This window comes from Balaenoptera ricei, chromosome 1, assembly GCF_028023285.1.
Source record: "Balaenoptera ricei isolate mBalRic1 chromosome 1, mBalRic1.hap2, whole genome shotgun sequence".
NCBI classification, from domain to species: domain Eukaryota; kingdom Metazoa; phylum Chordata; class Mammalia; order Artiodactyla; family Balaenopteridae; genus Balaenoptera; species Balaenoptera ricei.
Window position 1 is genome coordinate 85,231,401 of NC_082639.1, and position 18,167 is coordinate 85,249,567.

General features: G+C 34.6%; 1 protein-coding gene across 5 annotated transcripts in view; it reads left to right on the top strand.

Moving 5' to 3' along the window:
- The first annotated feature begins 214 nt into the window (after positions 1–214).
- The window catches only part of PTBP2 (polypyrimidine tract binding protein 2), an 85,926-nt gene continuing 67,973 nt past the window's right edge, over positions 215–18,167 (top strand). For 3 of the 5 annotated variants that reach the window (XM_059926760.1, XM_059926769.1, XM_059926770.1), the window contains exons 1-2: positions 242–324; positions 1,989–2,019. In XM_059926760.1, coding sequence (XP_059782743.1) covers positions 317–324; positions 1,989–2,019 — 39 coding nt within the window. In that variant the 5' untranslated portion in view covers positions 242–316. Of the gene's footprint in view, positions 325–1,177; positions 1,242–1,988; positions 2,020–18,167 lie in introns of those variants that run through there. The other 2 variants (XM_059926774.1, XM_059926772.1) reach the window with 2 other exon arrangements.

Genomic DNA, 18,167 nt, shown 5'->3' on the forward strand with positions numbered 1-18,167 from the left:
CCACGCTGCACAGCAGCACGCCCCGGCCCAGAGCGCGGAGGGCGGAGGGCGGAAGGCCTCCTGCGCGCGGCAGCGCGTAGGAGGCGACGGCGGCTGCGCCCACTCCCCCTCTTCCTCGCGCCCCGCCGCTCGCCGCCCGCAGCCGGGCGCCGGCGCGCTCGGCTCTTTCCGCCGCCGCCGCTGCCGCGCGCTGCCCTGTGCGCTCCGGCACCTTCGGCAATTTCCGTCGGGCCCTGGCCGCCATTTTCTCTCCGCTTGTGTGTCTCGCCGGCTGCGTGGCTCGGTTCTTGTGAGCGAAGCTTTGTCCGGTTCGGCAATGGACGGGTAGGTAACGAGGCCGGCGAGGAGGTGTGCGGGAGGGGAGTGGGGCCCGCCTTCGGCCCGGTCCGGGGTCGGGCCGAAACCCCCCGGCGGTCCCTCCCCAGGGCTGGGCTGCCGTTACCCAACCCCCGCCCCATCGCACACACCCCTCCTTGGGCTTCCCCGTGGCGGGCTCTGGTCGAGAAAACGGGAAGAAAGCGGGCTCGTGGACACGGCAGGCGTTGGGGAGACGGCGGGGCGACGACCCCGGAGAGGCAGCGGGCCCCGGCGGGGCGGCGGGGGATGGGCTCTGGGGGGTCCCAGAACGTCTCGCCCTGCCCTGCCCCCTCTAGGAGCCATTTCGATCCGTAACCTGGGACCTGGACCGCGGGCGAGCGGCTCGGCTGGGAGCGAGGCCTGCGTGGGAGGCTCCCCGCGGAGAGGAGAGAGCCCCCCCCCACCTAGGCCCCCCCCCCAGCCGTCCCAAGCCTCCCCGGTCTCGCCCGGCCCGCCCCGCCCCGGCTGGGGGAGATGCCGGTGGCGGGAGCTCCGGGGAAGGCTGAGTGGGAGCCCCGGGGGAAGGGGGGGCGGGGAGGCGTGCGGCGGCGGGAGGAAGGGGGAGGGCAGATGTCACACTCCTTTGTTTTCACTGGAGTCCGCTAGTGGGGGCGGGAGGCTGAAAAAACGCCTTTCTGTGTGGCCTAAGATCGTTCCAAGCTTGGCAGAAGGGCCCAGCAATTAAATCATCTCAAAAACGAAGTGTTTGTGGTCGACATCAGTCACATGGGCAAAGGCCAAGAGCCATGGCAGAAACAAGAGTAGATAGTCAACACAGGGCCCTCTTTTCAGCTACTTTGACCAGTTTCTGGAAAAACAAAAACAACTCCAAAAAGCCAGAACCGTGCTGCATCTTTGAGGCTGGCGATAGAGTGCTGAGTGAGGTGAGGCAAGGGCTTCGGGAAATGATACGGACCAGGGTCTCCCTGGTACTTAACGCTCCACATCTGAAAAGACGATTTAATAATTTAACTCATTGTTAGAAAGGAGGCACCCTTTAGGGCGAAATATAGCCGTATTCAGCCCGTTTGGGGGCAGAGGAAAACAGTATCACTTAAAAAGTACGTTTACTGGAATCATTGACAGTATTTGAAGGGTCAGAAGTAAAATGTGAGTTTATTTTAAGCATCTGGAGTTCGGTATTTTGTGAAGAAACTAAGTGCAGGTCACATAAAAGTTAACAGATTAACAAAATTTGAATCTTCCTAGAGGTTCTCTGGAGATTATTTTCCAGATGAAACAAATCCAGAGAAGTTCACTCTTTCCCCCAGATCAATATGGAAATAGATGGCAAAACTTGCCCTGGAATTCATGTTTCCTGTTTCTATCAAGATTACTAAAGAGTTAAGTTTTAAATTACTAATCAAAGGGTAAAGGGGCATTATAGGCTTTGGGGTTTTGTTCAGTTTGCTATTTGAAGTGTTAAAAAATACCAGAAGTGTGGTGGGTTTCGTCACACCTTTGAAAGTCATTTCTAGAAAGCCAAGTTGATAATGTGCCACTGACCATCTTTGTTTTCTGTCTGCACTGTAAGTGGAAAATTCATGGATGATGAACTACCCTAAAAAGTTTCAGTCAGACAATGACCATTTGAAGAACAAGAGGTTGAAACTTGTTTTTTTTCATTACAGAATTGTCACTGAAGTTGCAGTTGGCGTGAAGGTAGGAAAAAAGTTTAAAACTAATGAAAACTGGATTCCTCAATCAACTGAGTATATTATCATCATTAGTGGAAACTTTCTGTTGGCTTTTGAAAACTATAATACAGCTTACAGAATTCAAGTGTAAAGTATTTTGTTGCATTTTTAAAGTTGGTTTATATAAATAGTTTTAACCTAAATAGACAACAAACATAAATTTTTTTAGAAAGGCAGTCTGTGAGAATAACATTTTAAAATAGTTATGAATGCTGTTCAAGGAATTAAAGCTTTCGGACACGGCTTCTTGTGAATAGAAAATAACCCAATTTTCGGAGAGGAAATGATGGTTTTAAATGGACAGATACGTGATTTGACCTAAATCATATAATTTTAGTAATCTAAGATTTTTTTCGCTCTGCTTTTGTCTTACGAAGACTAAAATATTTTCGCCAATGATAAGCCTCATTAGAAGTCAGTTACTCTGATCTTTAAAGAGAAAAGAAACTTGTTTAGGCAGTTAGCTTCAAATTTGAGTCAGAAGTTATAAAGCTGGTTTGTGTGTCTGTTAAAGAAAGATAGGCCTTATAGTAGAGATTGTTTGGAATCTTTCCTCACTCACTATGGCCAGGAAAACTACTCATACTTTAAACCTTAGTTCTAGTGCTTAGGCCTTTCATTTCCTTGAATCCTTGCATATTTTAACATCTTGATGTATTATAAATTTTTGTTTGTAAGCCTTTCTGCCCTGTTAGGGCATGGTTCTTGTCTTAAATATTCAATTTTCCAAGCCTGACACATCTTCCAAGCCTAGTACTAAGATACTTGTTGGATGCAATGACATTTCCCCCTTTCAAGTGTGAGTAGTCTTGAAAAGCTGTGTGCTTAGTCCAGTTAATGCTGACTGTTGCAAATAATTTTTGGAATTCTTAAAATTTCATCCATAACAGTGTGATATTATTCAGTATGCTTTTGGAGATATTTTGTGTTTTGCTTATTTTCTGTCCTCTGTATCTAGTAAACTAAGTACTTGTCCATGCTTTAATATTTAGGCTTGTCAAGTTCATATTATGTAGATTGGGGGAGAAATGATGAGCTCTTTGTGGGAAGGTGTATTTATTTTTATTTGGCAATGCTGTTTTCTAAGTTGAGAGTGCAAGATGTAGATATAGTTACTATCCAAACAGCCTCTGGAAGTGAATTTTTTAAAAGAATAAATGATTCAAGTCTGAATTGTCAACTGTTATTGGATAAGGAGAAAAGGAACTCACAGAACCCCGAACAAGCAGAGAGAAATGAGGATGCCTGGAAGAGGATGTACAGATTTGGTTTACTGGCAGTTTTCTGTATTAGTAGTTTGAAGAGAAAACATTAGAAAATGATATAAAAGTAATTGCTAGCCAATTTTTTTGTCCAGTGTTTAATATAAAAGTTTTGATAACTAAAGTTATGTTTTAAATAATTTTCTAGGATAATGGTTAAGAATTTTTGCTTTGGCGTCAGACTTAGATACAAGTAATTAAGCTTTTATGAAATTAAAAAAAAAAAAAAAAGTAATGTGAACGGTTAAAAAAAAATTTTAAGTGAAAAGTATTTCTCCCTGATATCCAGTCCTGTTTCTTAGGTGTAGATAATTATTTTAACATTTTTTTTGGTGCATTTTTTCCTGAAATTATTAGTTTATATATTAGCACACATATAAACATCCTTGTTTAGCGACACATATGGATTCACGCCGTGTGTACTGGTCCATATCTTGTCTTTAAAAAAAGCTTTATTGAGATACAATTTGACGTAAACTGCATATATTTAAGGTATACTAGTGTTTTGACATGTATACACCTATGAAACTATCACCACAATCAAGATAATGAACCCCAGAAGTATCATTTTGCCCTTTTGTAATCTCTCCCATCTGCCTTTCTTTCCCCAAGCAACCACTCATCTGCTTTCTGTCACTATAGATGAGTTTGCAATTTTTAGAATTTTAAACAAATAGTCATACAGTATGTACCTTCTTTTTGCCTGGATTATTCCACTCAGCATAATTATTTTGGGATTTCACCCATGTTGTATATCAATAGTTCACTTCTTTTTATTGCTTTGTAGTATTGCATTGTATGGATATACAGCAATTTGTTTATCCACTCAACTCTTGATGGACATTTGGATTGTTTCCAGTTTTGGGCTATAATAAGTAAAGCTTCTGTGAACATTCCTGTGCAGGTCTTTTTGTGAATGTATGCTTTCATTTCTCTTGGGGAAATACCTATGATTGGAATGGCTAGATCATATGGTTAGGCATATGTTTAACTTTTTAAGAAACTGCAAACTATTTTCCAAAGTGGTTACACTATTTTACATTGCAACCAGCAGGGTATGAGATTCCCAGTCCATCTACGTCCTCTCCAGTGCCTGTTGTCTGTTTTTCTTGATTATAGAGATTATAGTGGATGTGAAGTCGTAATCTCTTTGTGGTTTTCATTTGCACTTCTCTAATGTCTTTGGTGCTGAACATCTTTTCATGGGCTTTTTGCAAGCTGTGTATCATCTTTGGTACAGTGTCTTTTTAAATCTCTTGTCCACTTTTTAAATTGATTTATTTCTTTGAGTTTTGAGAAGTCTACATTTCTGGTTACAAGTTCTTTATCAGATATATGGTTTAAAATATTTCTGCCACTTGTGTTTTCATTCTCTCAACAGTGTTTTGAAGAGCAGTAGTGCAGCAGTTTTTAATTCTGATGAACTTCAGTTTACCAGATGTTCTGTGGTGTGTTTTTTTTTTTTTCTTGGTTTGGTGTGGCTCATGCTTTTGGTCATATCTAAGCCATCTTCGTGTAACCCAAGGTCACGATGATTTTCTCCTGTTTTCTACTAGAAGTTTTATAGTTTTTACTTTTGCATTTAAGTCTTTTTGAGTTAATTTTTTTTAATATGGTGCAATGTATGAATCAAGGTTTTTTGGGTTTCGATACGGACATTCAATTTTTCTAGCAACATTGTTGAAAAGACTATTTTTTTCATTGAACTGGCTTTGCACCTGTGTCAAAAATCAATTATGTATGTACGTATGATTCTATTTCTGTACTGTATTCTTGTCCATTGACCCATTTTTGTCTACCTAGTAGCCAAAAACGTGCTGTCTTAATTACTGTAGTTTTATATTAAATCTTGAAATCAGGTAGAACTTTGTTCTTTTTCAAAGTTGTTTTGGCTCTTCTGGGTCCTTAACATTTTCCTATGAGTCAGTTTCTACAAAAAGGCCTGCTGGGATTTAATTGAAATTAACTTGAATCAGTAGAGCAATTTGGGGAAAATTAACATCTTAATGTTGAGTTTTCTCATCCATGAACACAATTTATCTTTCCATTTACTTAGGTCTTTCTTTCAGCAGTGTTTTAGTTTTCGCTGTATAGATTTTGTATTTTTTTGGTCAGATTTATCCTTATTTTGTGTTTTTTGGTGCTATTTTAAGTAATATTTAAAAAAATCAAATGTCCATTTGTTATTAATATATAGAAATACAGATTATTTATGCCCATTGCTCTTGTATTCAGCACCTTTGCCAAACTCATTAGATCGAACAGCTATTTGGTAGATGCTGTCAGATTTTATATATACACTGTTCATCATATTTTTTATCTGGATGCCTTTTGTTTTTCTTGCCTATGGCATCTAGTACAATATTTAAATGATGAGAGCAGGCCTTCTTACTTTTTTCCTGATAATAGGGTAAATACCCTAAATGATATATTTTTTTCTTAAGTGTTCGGTACAGTTCACTAGTGAAGCTGTGTGGGCCTGGTGTTTTCTTTGTGGGAAGGTTTTAAACTACACATTCAATTTATTGAATAAATATAGGACTATTCACATTATTTATTCTGGAGTGAGCTTTGGTAATTTTGTTTTCATAGAATTAGTCTGTTTTCATCAAAGTTGCTGAACTTATTTGCATAGGGTTGTTTGTTGTATTACATTTTTATATTTTTAGTATCTGTAGAATCTATAGTGATGTTGCCTCTCTCATTCCTGGTATTGATAATTAGTGTCTTCTCTTTTCCCTATCAGTCTGGCTAAAGATTTATTGATTTTATTAATATAAAACAAATCAGCTTTTGGTTGCATTGAGTTTTCTCTTTCCCATTTTATTGATTTCTGCTGTTTTAATGTTTTTCTGCTTTGTATTTAGTTTGCTCTCTTCTTTCTTAACATTGAAGTTGATGTAGTTGACATATCTTTTCTAATACAGAGAGGTTTAATGCAGTGTATTTTCATACAAATGTTGCTTCCATGGCATCCCTCAAATTTTGACATTTATACTTCTTTTCATTCAGTTCAAAATATATTCCAATATGTTTTTTTATTTCTTTGACCCATGGGTTATTGAGAAGTATGTTATTTAATTTCCAAGTATTTGGAATTTTCCATGTATTTTTCTGTTATTCTAATTTAATTCCATTGTGCTTAGAGAACATATTTTGTAAGACTTGAATCTTTGTAATTATTTTATTGTTTTATGGTTCAAATATATATCCTGTTAGTTTTAAGTGCATTTGATAAGGATGTGCATTCTGTTATTGTTGGGTGATGTGTTCTATACATGTCAATTAGGTCATGTTTATTGGTAGTGTTGCTCAAGTGATCTGCCTTTCCTGATTTTTTATTGTTCTGTCACTTATTGAGAAAACGATATTGAAATCTCCGATATTGTGTATTCGTTTGTTTTTTCTTGCAGTTCTCCCAGTTTTTGCTTTATGTTTTTGAAGTTATAATTAGTACATAAACGTTCAGGATTACTATGTCCTCTTGATTCATTGATCCCTTTATTATTATGCAGTGACCTTTTTTATCCCCAGTAATCTTCTTTGCTTTAAAATTTAAAATTTTAAAAAATTTCTTTGCTTTCTTTTTTTTGAATTTCTTTGCTTTACTTTTTGTGATATTAATACAGCCATCTTGGCTTTCTTTTGAATACAGTTTACATGGTTTATCTTTTTCCATTATTTTACTTTCAGACTATTTGTATCCTTAGATTTTAAAGCGTATTTCTTGTAGACAGCATAAAATAGAGACTTGATTTTTAAATCCTGTCTTACACCCTCTTCTTTTGGTTGTTGAAACCCTTCACATTCAATGTTGTTATATTAATATGGTTAGTTTTAAAAGTACCACTTTGTTGTTTGTTTTCCATTTGTCCCTTGTGTTCTTCGTTCCCTTTTTTTTTCCTGCTTTCTTTTGGATTGAGTAATTTTTTTAATTCCATTTTATCTCTTTAGCTGATTAGCTTATAGCTGTTTTGTTATGTTGATAGCTGTTTTAGGATTTATAGCATACATCTTTAATTTATCACAGTCTTAACCCAAGTAGTATTTATGCTACTTTACATATACTATGTGAATACTTCTCCCCCTTTGGCCTGTGTACTATTATAACATTTTATTTCTATGTGTTATAAATTCTATATGGCATTCTTTTTATTTGTTTAAACAGCCATTTATCTTTTTAAAAGATTTAAACAACAAGAAAAATAATCTACTTTACCCTTAACATAGTTATGCACATGCATTGAATACTCAGGGCGGATTCTCTGCAGATTTCCAGAGTTCTCTCCGTGCAGCTGTCTTTGGAACTCTGCCATACAAACTCTAGTTGCTTTGGTCTCCTTGGATTCTTACCTCTTTCTTAACTCTCAGGGAGTTTTCCAAGTTCGACCTGGTTTCCTTATCTGAGCTGTGCCTTGACCTGGGCTTTTTCTCAAGTGAGTAAGCTGGGACGATTATGGCCTTACCCCATGGTTGTTTTCTGACTCTCGGGGATCATTGTTCATCATTGTCTGATGTCCAGTGGTCTTGAAAAACATTGTTCTATGTATTATGTGTGATTTTCTTTTTCTTTTATTTTTTTTCTCAGTTGGGCAAACTGGCCCATGTTATACCTTCTTGGCCAAAAGTAGAAGTTCACTTTTTTTTTAAAAAAATTACATAATATCTCTGCAGTAATAGGTTTATCTTATTCTTTGTTCTATGGATGCACCACAGTGTAGTTGCTTGACATACCACAATTTAGTTCCACATTGATGAACATTTTGGTTTGATTCCCTTTGCAGTTAAAAACTGAGCATACTAAAAATAGAAGTAAAAATGCAGTGTCAAATGAAATTTACAGTTAAAAAGTTTGTTAAAACCACAATGCCACAAGTTTCCATACTCATTTGTTTTCTACAGTTGTGTATGGGAGTGCCTGTTTTTCTACACCCTTACCAATCCTGGGTTTTAATAAAAATTTAGAATATTAGCTAATTTCACAGTAAAAAAGAGTTTTGTAATTTGTATTTTGAAATGGGTGAGATTTTTAAAATTTGGCTTTCTATTTCTGTGAACTGCCTCTTTGTATATGTGATCTATTTCAATGATTATCTTTTTTGTTATAACTCTGTATAAAAAGAAAATTGATTCATATGCATCATAGGTACTTTTTCTTACAGTTTATTACTTTTTTACCTCATGCAGTTTTGGGCATCTAGGTGTGTTTGAATTGTGAAGTAGTATAATTTAATTTTTTTGTCTCTTTGATACTTAAACATTTTTAATTTCAGTTTCTTTAAAATTGAGATTATAAGTTCTGAAGATTAAAAGTGATCATGCATAAAAAGTATTTTCCATGAATTAGGTCCTTTGTTAATGTTAACCAATTTATACTACATAAAGAATATCCAATTTTTATAGCTTTAGGGTATGTTGAAATTTCATTTTTCTTTATCCTTATAAATGTGCTGTAGACTTACTCAGTTCTCAGTGATTTTAGACTCCTTTCTATTTGGTCAGGTCAGTGAGACTGTACAACAAGAAAGGAAATTTGTGAATTTTTAACATGAAGTTTGTTGCATTTGTTTAAAATGTTTTTTTATGTTCTTTGTAATTTGTTTCAGAGGCTTCATTTCTGTACTCTTAACCATTTTGCCTTTGAAATCCTTGCAGAATAATGGGCCCAAGTAGTTAGCTTTTTTCAAGTTAAATTTCACTAGAATTTTGAAAGCACTTGTTGTAAATTGCTGAATGCACAGTTTTAAGTTGTGATATGGCTATTTTATTCATCATCATTGGCTTTCCTAGAAAATTACAGTAAAATAATGCTAAAGAAAACTTTTTTGGTAGTAGTTGAACGTAACTGACTTATAACAGGTTAACAAAAACTGTGTTGTTTGGGTTTTTAGATTTTGAGTTTTCTTAAAATGTTACATAATGCTTGCTAGGGTATTTGTATTAGAATTTCAAATTAGAGACATTAGTGTGTCTACTAAATGACAGCACTGTGTTAAAGACTGGTGATTCAAAGACATTAAGAATAGAATATATGTGTCTTGAGGGCAGGGACCTTTTTTGTTTTATTGTTTCTGTGTCATCAGTAGTGCCTGTTAAATAGTACATACTCAGTATATATTTAATGACTGTTGAAGGGTCTCTGGCTTCAACATGCTCATAATCTCATGAGCCACTTATCAGTAAAAAGGTAAATATTAATTTTATTGCACAACATTCTTCCTTCTTGCTGGAGATCCAAAAGAGCTGTATCTTCTAGAACCTCATCTAGAAATAAATATACAAGGTTTAAGCAAATGCTCTATGGCTACGTTAGGGAAGATTGGTTGGTAGAATCAGAGTAGATTTCATGAAATCAGTGGATTGTGACCTGTATATTGTAAATGTTTGGGAGCAGAAGTGAGCAGTATATGTTGAGGGGAAGACATGGCCAAAGTTTTGTCAATAGGCTTGCACAAATTCATAGCCATTGAACAATTTAGCTGAATGATATGGATTTTACAGCAAAGGGTTTGTGTAATATATGGGAGGGAGAGAAAAAATAGAATGGCCGAAAGGTTGGAGAAAATTTAAAGTATTTCATGTGGTAGGTAGTATTCCATATATCTGTAAGCTTCCATACATGAAAGTAGCTCATTATTCTGTTATCTTTAGAATGTGGAGACTGAGCTGCAAAATAGTTGGCTTTGGTACTGTATGGAGCACCATGAATTAGAATATAGTTGTTAACTATTCTAATCTCTTAACTTGGTCCATTTGTGTCCCTAAACTGTAATAGCTTTCCTAATTTAGTTTCAGACATACTTCATTAAGGGTTAAGGTGGTTAGGTAATATTTTTACTTTAAAATTAATAACATATAACAGTTATGAAAGGTATGTGTTTTTGAGCAATGATTCATCTTATAACTGTTGTGGTGAATTTTAAACATTAAAAAAAGACACAGTAGTATCATGAAGCATTATTTATATGTCCTTCAGTCCCAACAATCATCAACGAACAACCCATTGCTAAAACTTAGGATATCCACACTCTACTTTTCTCCTCCTGTATTATTTTGAGAAAAATTCCAGGTTATTTGTTTCATCCATAAATGTTTTGGTGTGTCTCTTTAAAAGATAGGGTCAGTTCTCCCTTTCTTTCTGTTTTAAAGAAATACAATCACAGTACTGTTAGTGTACCCCCCCCCCAAAAAAATAGCAACAATTGCTTAATGTTCTCAAGTGCCAGATTTGTGTTAAGATTTCTGTTTGTCTCATGAAAGTCATAATATTTTTACAGAGTTCATTTTTCGTGGTGGGGAGGGATCAGGATCAAATAAGATCAACACATTCAATAAATTGACATGCCTTTTAAATTTCTTTCAATTTAGAAATTCTCCTTTTGTCACTGTGAGGTTTTTCATAATTACATTTTATTTTTGAAGAAAACTGGTTGTTGGTCTTACAGAGTTGTCCATAGTTTGCATATACTGATTGTATTCTGATGTTATAATTATTATGTTGTCCATATATGTCAATTGGTAGATGGATCTACAGACCATCAGGTTCTCTTTCTGTTTTTAGTAATATTTTATAAGTGGTGATATGTTTTTCCATTAGAAGATATATGATACCTGATTTTTTTTTGCATATGTCTGTGATGTTTTTTCCAAGAACATTCTTTGTAATAACTTTTTCTTCAATTTGTTTATGCTCAGCATAGTTTGCTCAATAAACATTTCTTTGTCAGTATTCTGAAAGGATATGTACAAAGAAGTATATCTTGAAAGTCCAATTAAATTTTCTGTAGTAGAAATATAGTATTAAAATTGAACATAAATTGGCATTACTGATGGTGGACAAGAAATTTTTTCTCAATGAAGGGCTTGTCAGATTAAAAGCACGTGATTTAGAATTAACAGACTAGAGTTGGCCTCTAACATTGAACAAGGGAACCTCTGAGTTTCAGTTTTACAACTTTTAAAATGGGTTTAACAGGACCTACCTCAGAAGTTATGTTGAAGATTGAATAATATGTAAAAGATTTAGCCCAGAATGGCAGTAAGTGTTCAAATGATGGTGATGCTTGGTATTGTAGTTCTTTAATCTGTAAATCCTATTTAGAAGGAGCACTTTATTAGAAGTCAACTTTGAAGTTTTTATTTTTTGTCACTGATTTCTAGGAGTTTTTATATATTGTGGGTACTAAAGCTTTGTTAGTTATATATGGTACAGATAAACTCCTTCCTGTCTGTGGCTTGTTTTTTTTTGCATTGATGAGTAGAATAGGAAATTTTAACATTAAATTTACATTTTAGTTTTAAGAAATCTTAAACTCAAGGTTTTATACTATATAGTCTTCTGGATTTTATTTTGAAAATTTTTAAATTTTGATTTTCACATTTAGGGCCTCAGTTTACCTGTAATTTAATTTTTGTGTAGTGTGTTGTAAATGGTTAACAAATCTGGTACAAACTCAGTTGAATGGTTCATGTTTTTCCTACTGATCTGCAATGTTAGTTGTCAGGTTTCCATATATGTGTGAAACTTTCCCTGGGCTATCTCTTCTGTTTCATTGTCTATTACTGTCTTACTACCCAAATGTCTTAATTTAATGTGGCATCACAGTAAGTCTTGGAATCTTGGAGAGTGAATTTTGCAACTTCAAAATTGTCTTGGCATTTTCTTCACTGTATATATATTTTTAAGATCAGTTGGCTAAGTTCCATGAAGACTTTTCAGGTTTTGGTTATACTTGTACTAAATTTATAAGTTAATTAGAGAGTATTGTATTTGTGTTATCAAAAAAATAAGATGGCAGAGCTGGAGAGAACAGTGATATTTCTTTGAAGAATTTTCCCCTTCTCCATACTGTTTTAATTATAAAAGACATGCTTAATGCAGAAATTTAATGCTTTAGGCAAAAAGGAAAATAAATTAAATCATTGATAATTTTACCAAAGCTAATCAGCATTGTATGTACTTCCCATCGTTTTCCCTACATGTTAGAAGGATTTTTAAAAGCTTATGTGTAGGCATGAGGAAAGAGAGATGCTTCTTTGACAGTTTGATTTCTTCCAAAGTTATTGATTTATTCAGTACTTTTCTATTTCTCAGAATTTTATAGCATTTTTTAATTCTCCTTTTTTTAATTTTCATTAACATTACACATTCCTATTTTATCCTTTTTCTTTATTTTTCTTATCAGAGACCTTATTTTACTGGTCTTTTCAAAGTACCAGCTTTTGTTAATTTTTTTGGTTTGTTTCATGATTCACTAATTTGTTTTTGTCTTTTTCTGCCCACACTAGATCTGTTTTACTGTATTATTATTTTTTGTCCACTTTAAATTACATCACTAACATGTTTATTTTCTTGTTTAAAAATGCATTCAAGATGAAGAAAGATCAACTGATAGTTTGGGCAGAAAGCTTTGACTTTGAGAGTTCCCTTTTTTCTTTTTCTTTTTTTAAGATTGAGGTGTAATTGATGTAAAAACATTATGTTATTTTCAGGTGCACAGCATGGTTTGATGTATGTATATATTGCAAAATGATTACCAGAGTAAGTTTAGTTAACATCCATCACCACACATAGTTAAATTATTTTCCTTGTGATGGGAATTTCTAAGATTTATTCTCTGCAACTTTCAAATATACAGTATTGTTAACTATATTAGCATGCGGTACATTATACCATCAGGAGTCATTTATGTCATAACTCCAAGTTTGTACCTTTTGACCACCACCTTCACTAATTCCTACCCCCGCTCGGTCCCCCCCCAAAAGGCCTGACTGTGCTTCTGTATACCACTGTTCTCTGTATCTGTGAGTTCAGTGTTTTGGGTTTTTGTTTGTTTTTTTAAGAATTTACATATAAATGATATCATATGGTGTTTGTCTTTCTCTGACTTGTTTCACTTAGCCTAATGACCTCTTTTGCATGTTGTTGCAAATGGTAGGATTTTCTTCTGTTTATAGCTGAATAGTATTTCATTGTATAGATTAACCACATTTTTTTATGTGTTGATGGAGACCTAGGTTGTTTCCATGTCTTGACTTGTAAATAGTGGTACAATGAATACAGGGTGCAGATATCTTTTATAGATAGTGATTTTATTTCTTTCGGGGAAATACTCAGGTGGTATTGTTGGATCATACAGTTGTACTTTCTAAAATTTTTTGAGGAACCTCCATACTGTTTTCCTTAGTGGGTACACCAATTTACATTCCCATCATCAGTGCACAAGTCTTCCATTTTCTCCACATCCTCGACAGTGCTTGTTATTTCTTATCTTTTTGATAATATCCATTCTAACAGCTGTGAGGTGATATCTCATTGTGGTTTTGATTGGCATTTCCCTGATGATTAGTGATGTTGAGCACCTTTTCATGTTCCTGTTGGTCGTTCGTGTGTCTTTGGAAGAATGTCTATTTGTGTCTTCTGCTCATTCTTTAATCATACTGTTCATTTTTTCTGAGTAGTATGAGTTCTTTATTTTTGATACTAATTTTCTATATATGATTTGTAAATATTTTCTCCCATTCAGTAGGTTGCCTTTTCATCTTGTTGATGGGTTCCTTCACTCTACAGAAGCTAAAATTTTGATATAGTCCAAATTTATTTTTGCTTTTGGTGTCTTTGCTTTTGGTGTCAAAGCCAAAAAGTCATTGCTAAAACTGATGCCAAGGGGCTTAGTTATACTAAATCCTTAGTTTGATAAGGATTGCATTGAATCTGTAGATTGTTTTGGGTAGTGTGGACATTTTAACAGTATTCTTCCAGTCCATGAGCATGGAATATCTTTCCACTTATTTGTGTCTTCTTCAATGTGTTTCATCAACGTGTTATATCTTTTTCACTTTTTTAAGCTTTGTGAAAGCTTCAAGGTATACAAAAGTAGGGTGAATGGTATAATAATATATTTTCTTTGTCTTCCTGTGGGAGAATATTAAAGCAAATCTCAGTGATTATTTTATATCATTCCTAAATACTTCAATGTGTATCTCTAATAGATAATAATCTCTTAAAGATGACATTTATATCATCACACCTAATAAAATTTTAAACAAGTTTTTCCTTTTTTATTGAAGTATAGTTGACATACAATATTATGTTAGTTTCAGGTGTATAACATAATGATTCAAAATTTACATACATTACAGATTGATCACCATAACCATCTGTCACTGTAAAAAATTGTAATATTATTAATTATACTCCCCAAGCTGTACATTACATCCCAGTAACTTATTTATTTTATAACTGGAAGTTTGTATCACTTAATCCCCTTCACTTATTTTGCCCAATCCCACCCCATCACTAAAATAATTTCTTAATATCATCTAATGTCCAACAGTAGTCAAAATTTCCCAGTCACTTTAAAGAAGTCTTTCATATTTTCTTTTTGAATCAGGGATCAAGGAAAGTCAACATGTTGATTTGGTTCTTTTAAGTCTATTTATAAGTCAGTTTTCCTTCTCCCTCCCTCTTTCGTGATTTTTTTTGTTAGAGAAACTGGGTCATCTATTCTGTACAATTTTCAGAAAAATATAATTTTGCTGATTATACCTCCATGTTGTCATTTTGTGTGTTTCTCATGTCTTGTATTTCCTGTGTACTTGTAGTTAGATGAGGCTTGATCAGATTCAGATTCAGGCTTGATCAGATTCAGGTTTAATTTTTAGCAAGAATATTTTATAAATGTATATATCCGTAATTTCTAATGTATCACACCAGGAGGAACATGTCTAGTTACCTCTTTGTGATGTTTTATCAGTAGGTTCAGTACTGACAGTTATCAGTAGGTTCAGGTGTCCTCAGCTTGATGCATCCAGTATAGAGTGCTCTATCATCCTTTCACCTAGTGGGCTTTAGTAGCTAATAATTGAGTAATTTCATTGGGTATTGCAAAAATGGTGATATTATTTTTTTTCTCTTGCATATATTTTAAAATATTTTTCTGTTCGGAAGATCTTTTTTCATCAAATATTTGGTCATACTGAAACACCCTTATTTAAAAAAAGCAGGGTAGATTTTCAGTTAAAAAATTTTTCCTCATGAGCTAGTAACTCCAGTAACTCCAATGTAATGTGAGTTCTTTAGCGTTGATGTTAGGTCGTTGTGAAGGCAAGGATTTTTATGTTTATTCCAGTCTTATTGCAATGATCATTCCTTTAAAAATGTTTAAATTTTCTCATCTTGGGCCAGCAGCAGCTCATAATACTGGTAATTTTGATACTTAACCTAAAGTATCATTTCTTTCTCCAAAACTTCAATTAGCCATTTCTTTAAAAAGAATGGTCCTTTGGTGAGACCTGGTCCTTAGAGACCACAGTAATGTGGGTGCAGAGGTGCCAGTTGCTTTTAGGTTGTTATTGTTTCAAGATGTTTTCAATTCACAAAGCTAACAAAATTTTTTTGAGACATATATTTGAACTCATTTATTTACAATTCGTATGTAATTTTACAGTTTTTCCTCTTCCAGTTTTTTGTTTGTATCTCTTGTATGTTGTAAACTCTTGCTTGCTAATGTTAACAATTGCATATATACTAGTTTCTTTAAAAAGCAACATCTGTGTTAACATTAACATTGTAATACAGTTTTAAGATGTTTGCAGTTATTTTTGTCCTTAAAGTGTATTTCGCAAAGAATGTATAGTGTAATCACAGAATTTTAAAATCTATTGAGATAATTCTGTGTGCAGTTCTACCACCAAGCTAATAGTTAGGTTTTTTTGTTACATTTTGGTTTTCATTTTTAGGCAATATTTTTCATGTTGAATAAATTTTCCAAAGTCAAAACTACAAAACAAGCTACATTCATAGATGTCTAGTCTTTCACTTCTGTCTACTCTACTTTGTTTTTTCTATCCCCTTATAGGTATCTGTTTTCACTAGTTTTTGGTTTATTCTTTTATTTAATAGAAGTAAGTGTGAATTTCTTTTTACTTGCTCGCTCCCACCACCTTAGAGAAAAGGTAGCACAGAATACACAGGGTTTAATATCTTACCTTTTTTACTTAATGAGAAATACACTCTGGAAATCATTCCGTGGCTATATATGGAAAATCTTCTCATTTCTTTATACCACTGTATAGAAAGTATGCAAGTACCTCAGTTCCCCATAGCCATAGTATAGTATATTGTCAAATGCTTGGGGTTTTGCCAGTCTGAGAGGTGAAATGGCATCTAAATCTAGTGTTAATTTGAATTTGTTTTTACTGTGAGCAAGATGAAACAACTTTTCTGTTTAAGGATAATTTCCATTTCGTGTGTGCTGAAAACTAATCTTATCTCTTGCCTATTTTTTTATGAGTAACTGGTCTTTCTTTCTAAATTTTCATAGGAATCTGTATTTGAAGTTTAAATTCTCTCTTTGGCTCAGGTTTTTAGGAACAGTTTCAAAATTTTATCTGAATAAACTATAATTGGATTTTGTTCTGTTTTTCTTTTCTCTCTTAATTTCATTAAAATGTTTATTGTGTTTGACCAGATATTATGATCTGTACGATTTCTTCTCTATGGAACTTACTGAGGTATTCATTACATAGTATGTGATCCACTTTTGTGACTTATATACTCATATATAAACATAAAAATATTTTCTTCTGAAAAATGTAAAAGTCTTATTTGTTGCGTTTGTCTCTAATTCATCAGAAAAAAATTTAATTCATTTATTGTACGAGGTGGGGATCCAATTTCATTTTTCTTGTCTTTTTTACTCTTATACAGATAGCCAGTTAAAATATGCAGTGTCATTTTTTTTTTCACATTACAGATGTATATATTTTAGGGTAAAGGCTAAGCCACTATAACAAAATGGAAATGCAGAACATAGTGGTGTAAATAACCTAGAAGCTGATTTTTCATAAGTGAAAGTCCTGCAGTTGTAAGAAAATGGGCTAAGTTTTTTTCATCTGGTTGCTTCAGTTTTTCCCTGAGCTTTTATTCTTGTCTGTATGACCTAATGATACATAATTATGCTTTTTTTTGTTTTCCTTACCTAATTCTCATCCAAAGTTTGTCTATTCTGTTGTCTTGTTTTCAAAAAATCAAATTTTGGTTTTATTGATCCTCTTCAGTGTGTTATTATATGTATTTTATATTTTTATTGGTTGTATGAGTTTGTGCTTTCACAGCTTTTAGCAGGTAGGTAGCACTCAGTCCACCTCCTTTGTAGCACCTTTGTGTTCGTGGAGGCCAGAAATACATGAGTGAGAACCTTTCTTTCTCTCTGAGAATCTAATTTTCCTCAGGAACTTGATATTCACATCCTTGTCACATGTGTTTCTGTCATGGTTCTCTCTTCTCCAGAGGAGAAAGTTGTTGGGCTAGTCTCAGTCCTGAAACCTGTCAGAGCCCAAGGACTGTGATACGATGTTATCTCTGTTTTTCAAATGAGGAAGTAAGGTTTAGAACAGGTAAGTAATTTACCAGTGACATAGTAGGTGGAAGCTGAACTACAGAATCCTTTTTCTTAATGCCGTATGGCATAGTTGTCATAGAAACAAAGAGAACTAGGTTAATTCATCACATCAATCGACTAAAGAAGAAAAATCATATGATATCACTAGATGAGGAAAAAACATTTGACAGAATTCAGCACCCATTCATGATAAAAATTCTCACTAAACTAGAACAGAGGGGAACTTCCTCAACTTGACAAAGAACATCTACCAAAAAACCCTACAGCTAACATCATATTAATGGTGAGAAACTCAACACTTTCTCATGAAGATCAAGTGCAAGGCAAGGGTGTCCCTTCTCACCACTTCTTTTCAACATCCTCCTGGAATTCCTTGCTGATGCAGTAAGGCAAGAAAAGGAAATTAAAGGTATACAGATTGAGAAGGAAGGTATAAAACTTGTTGG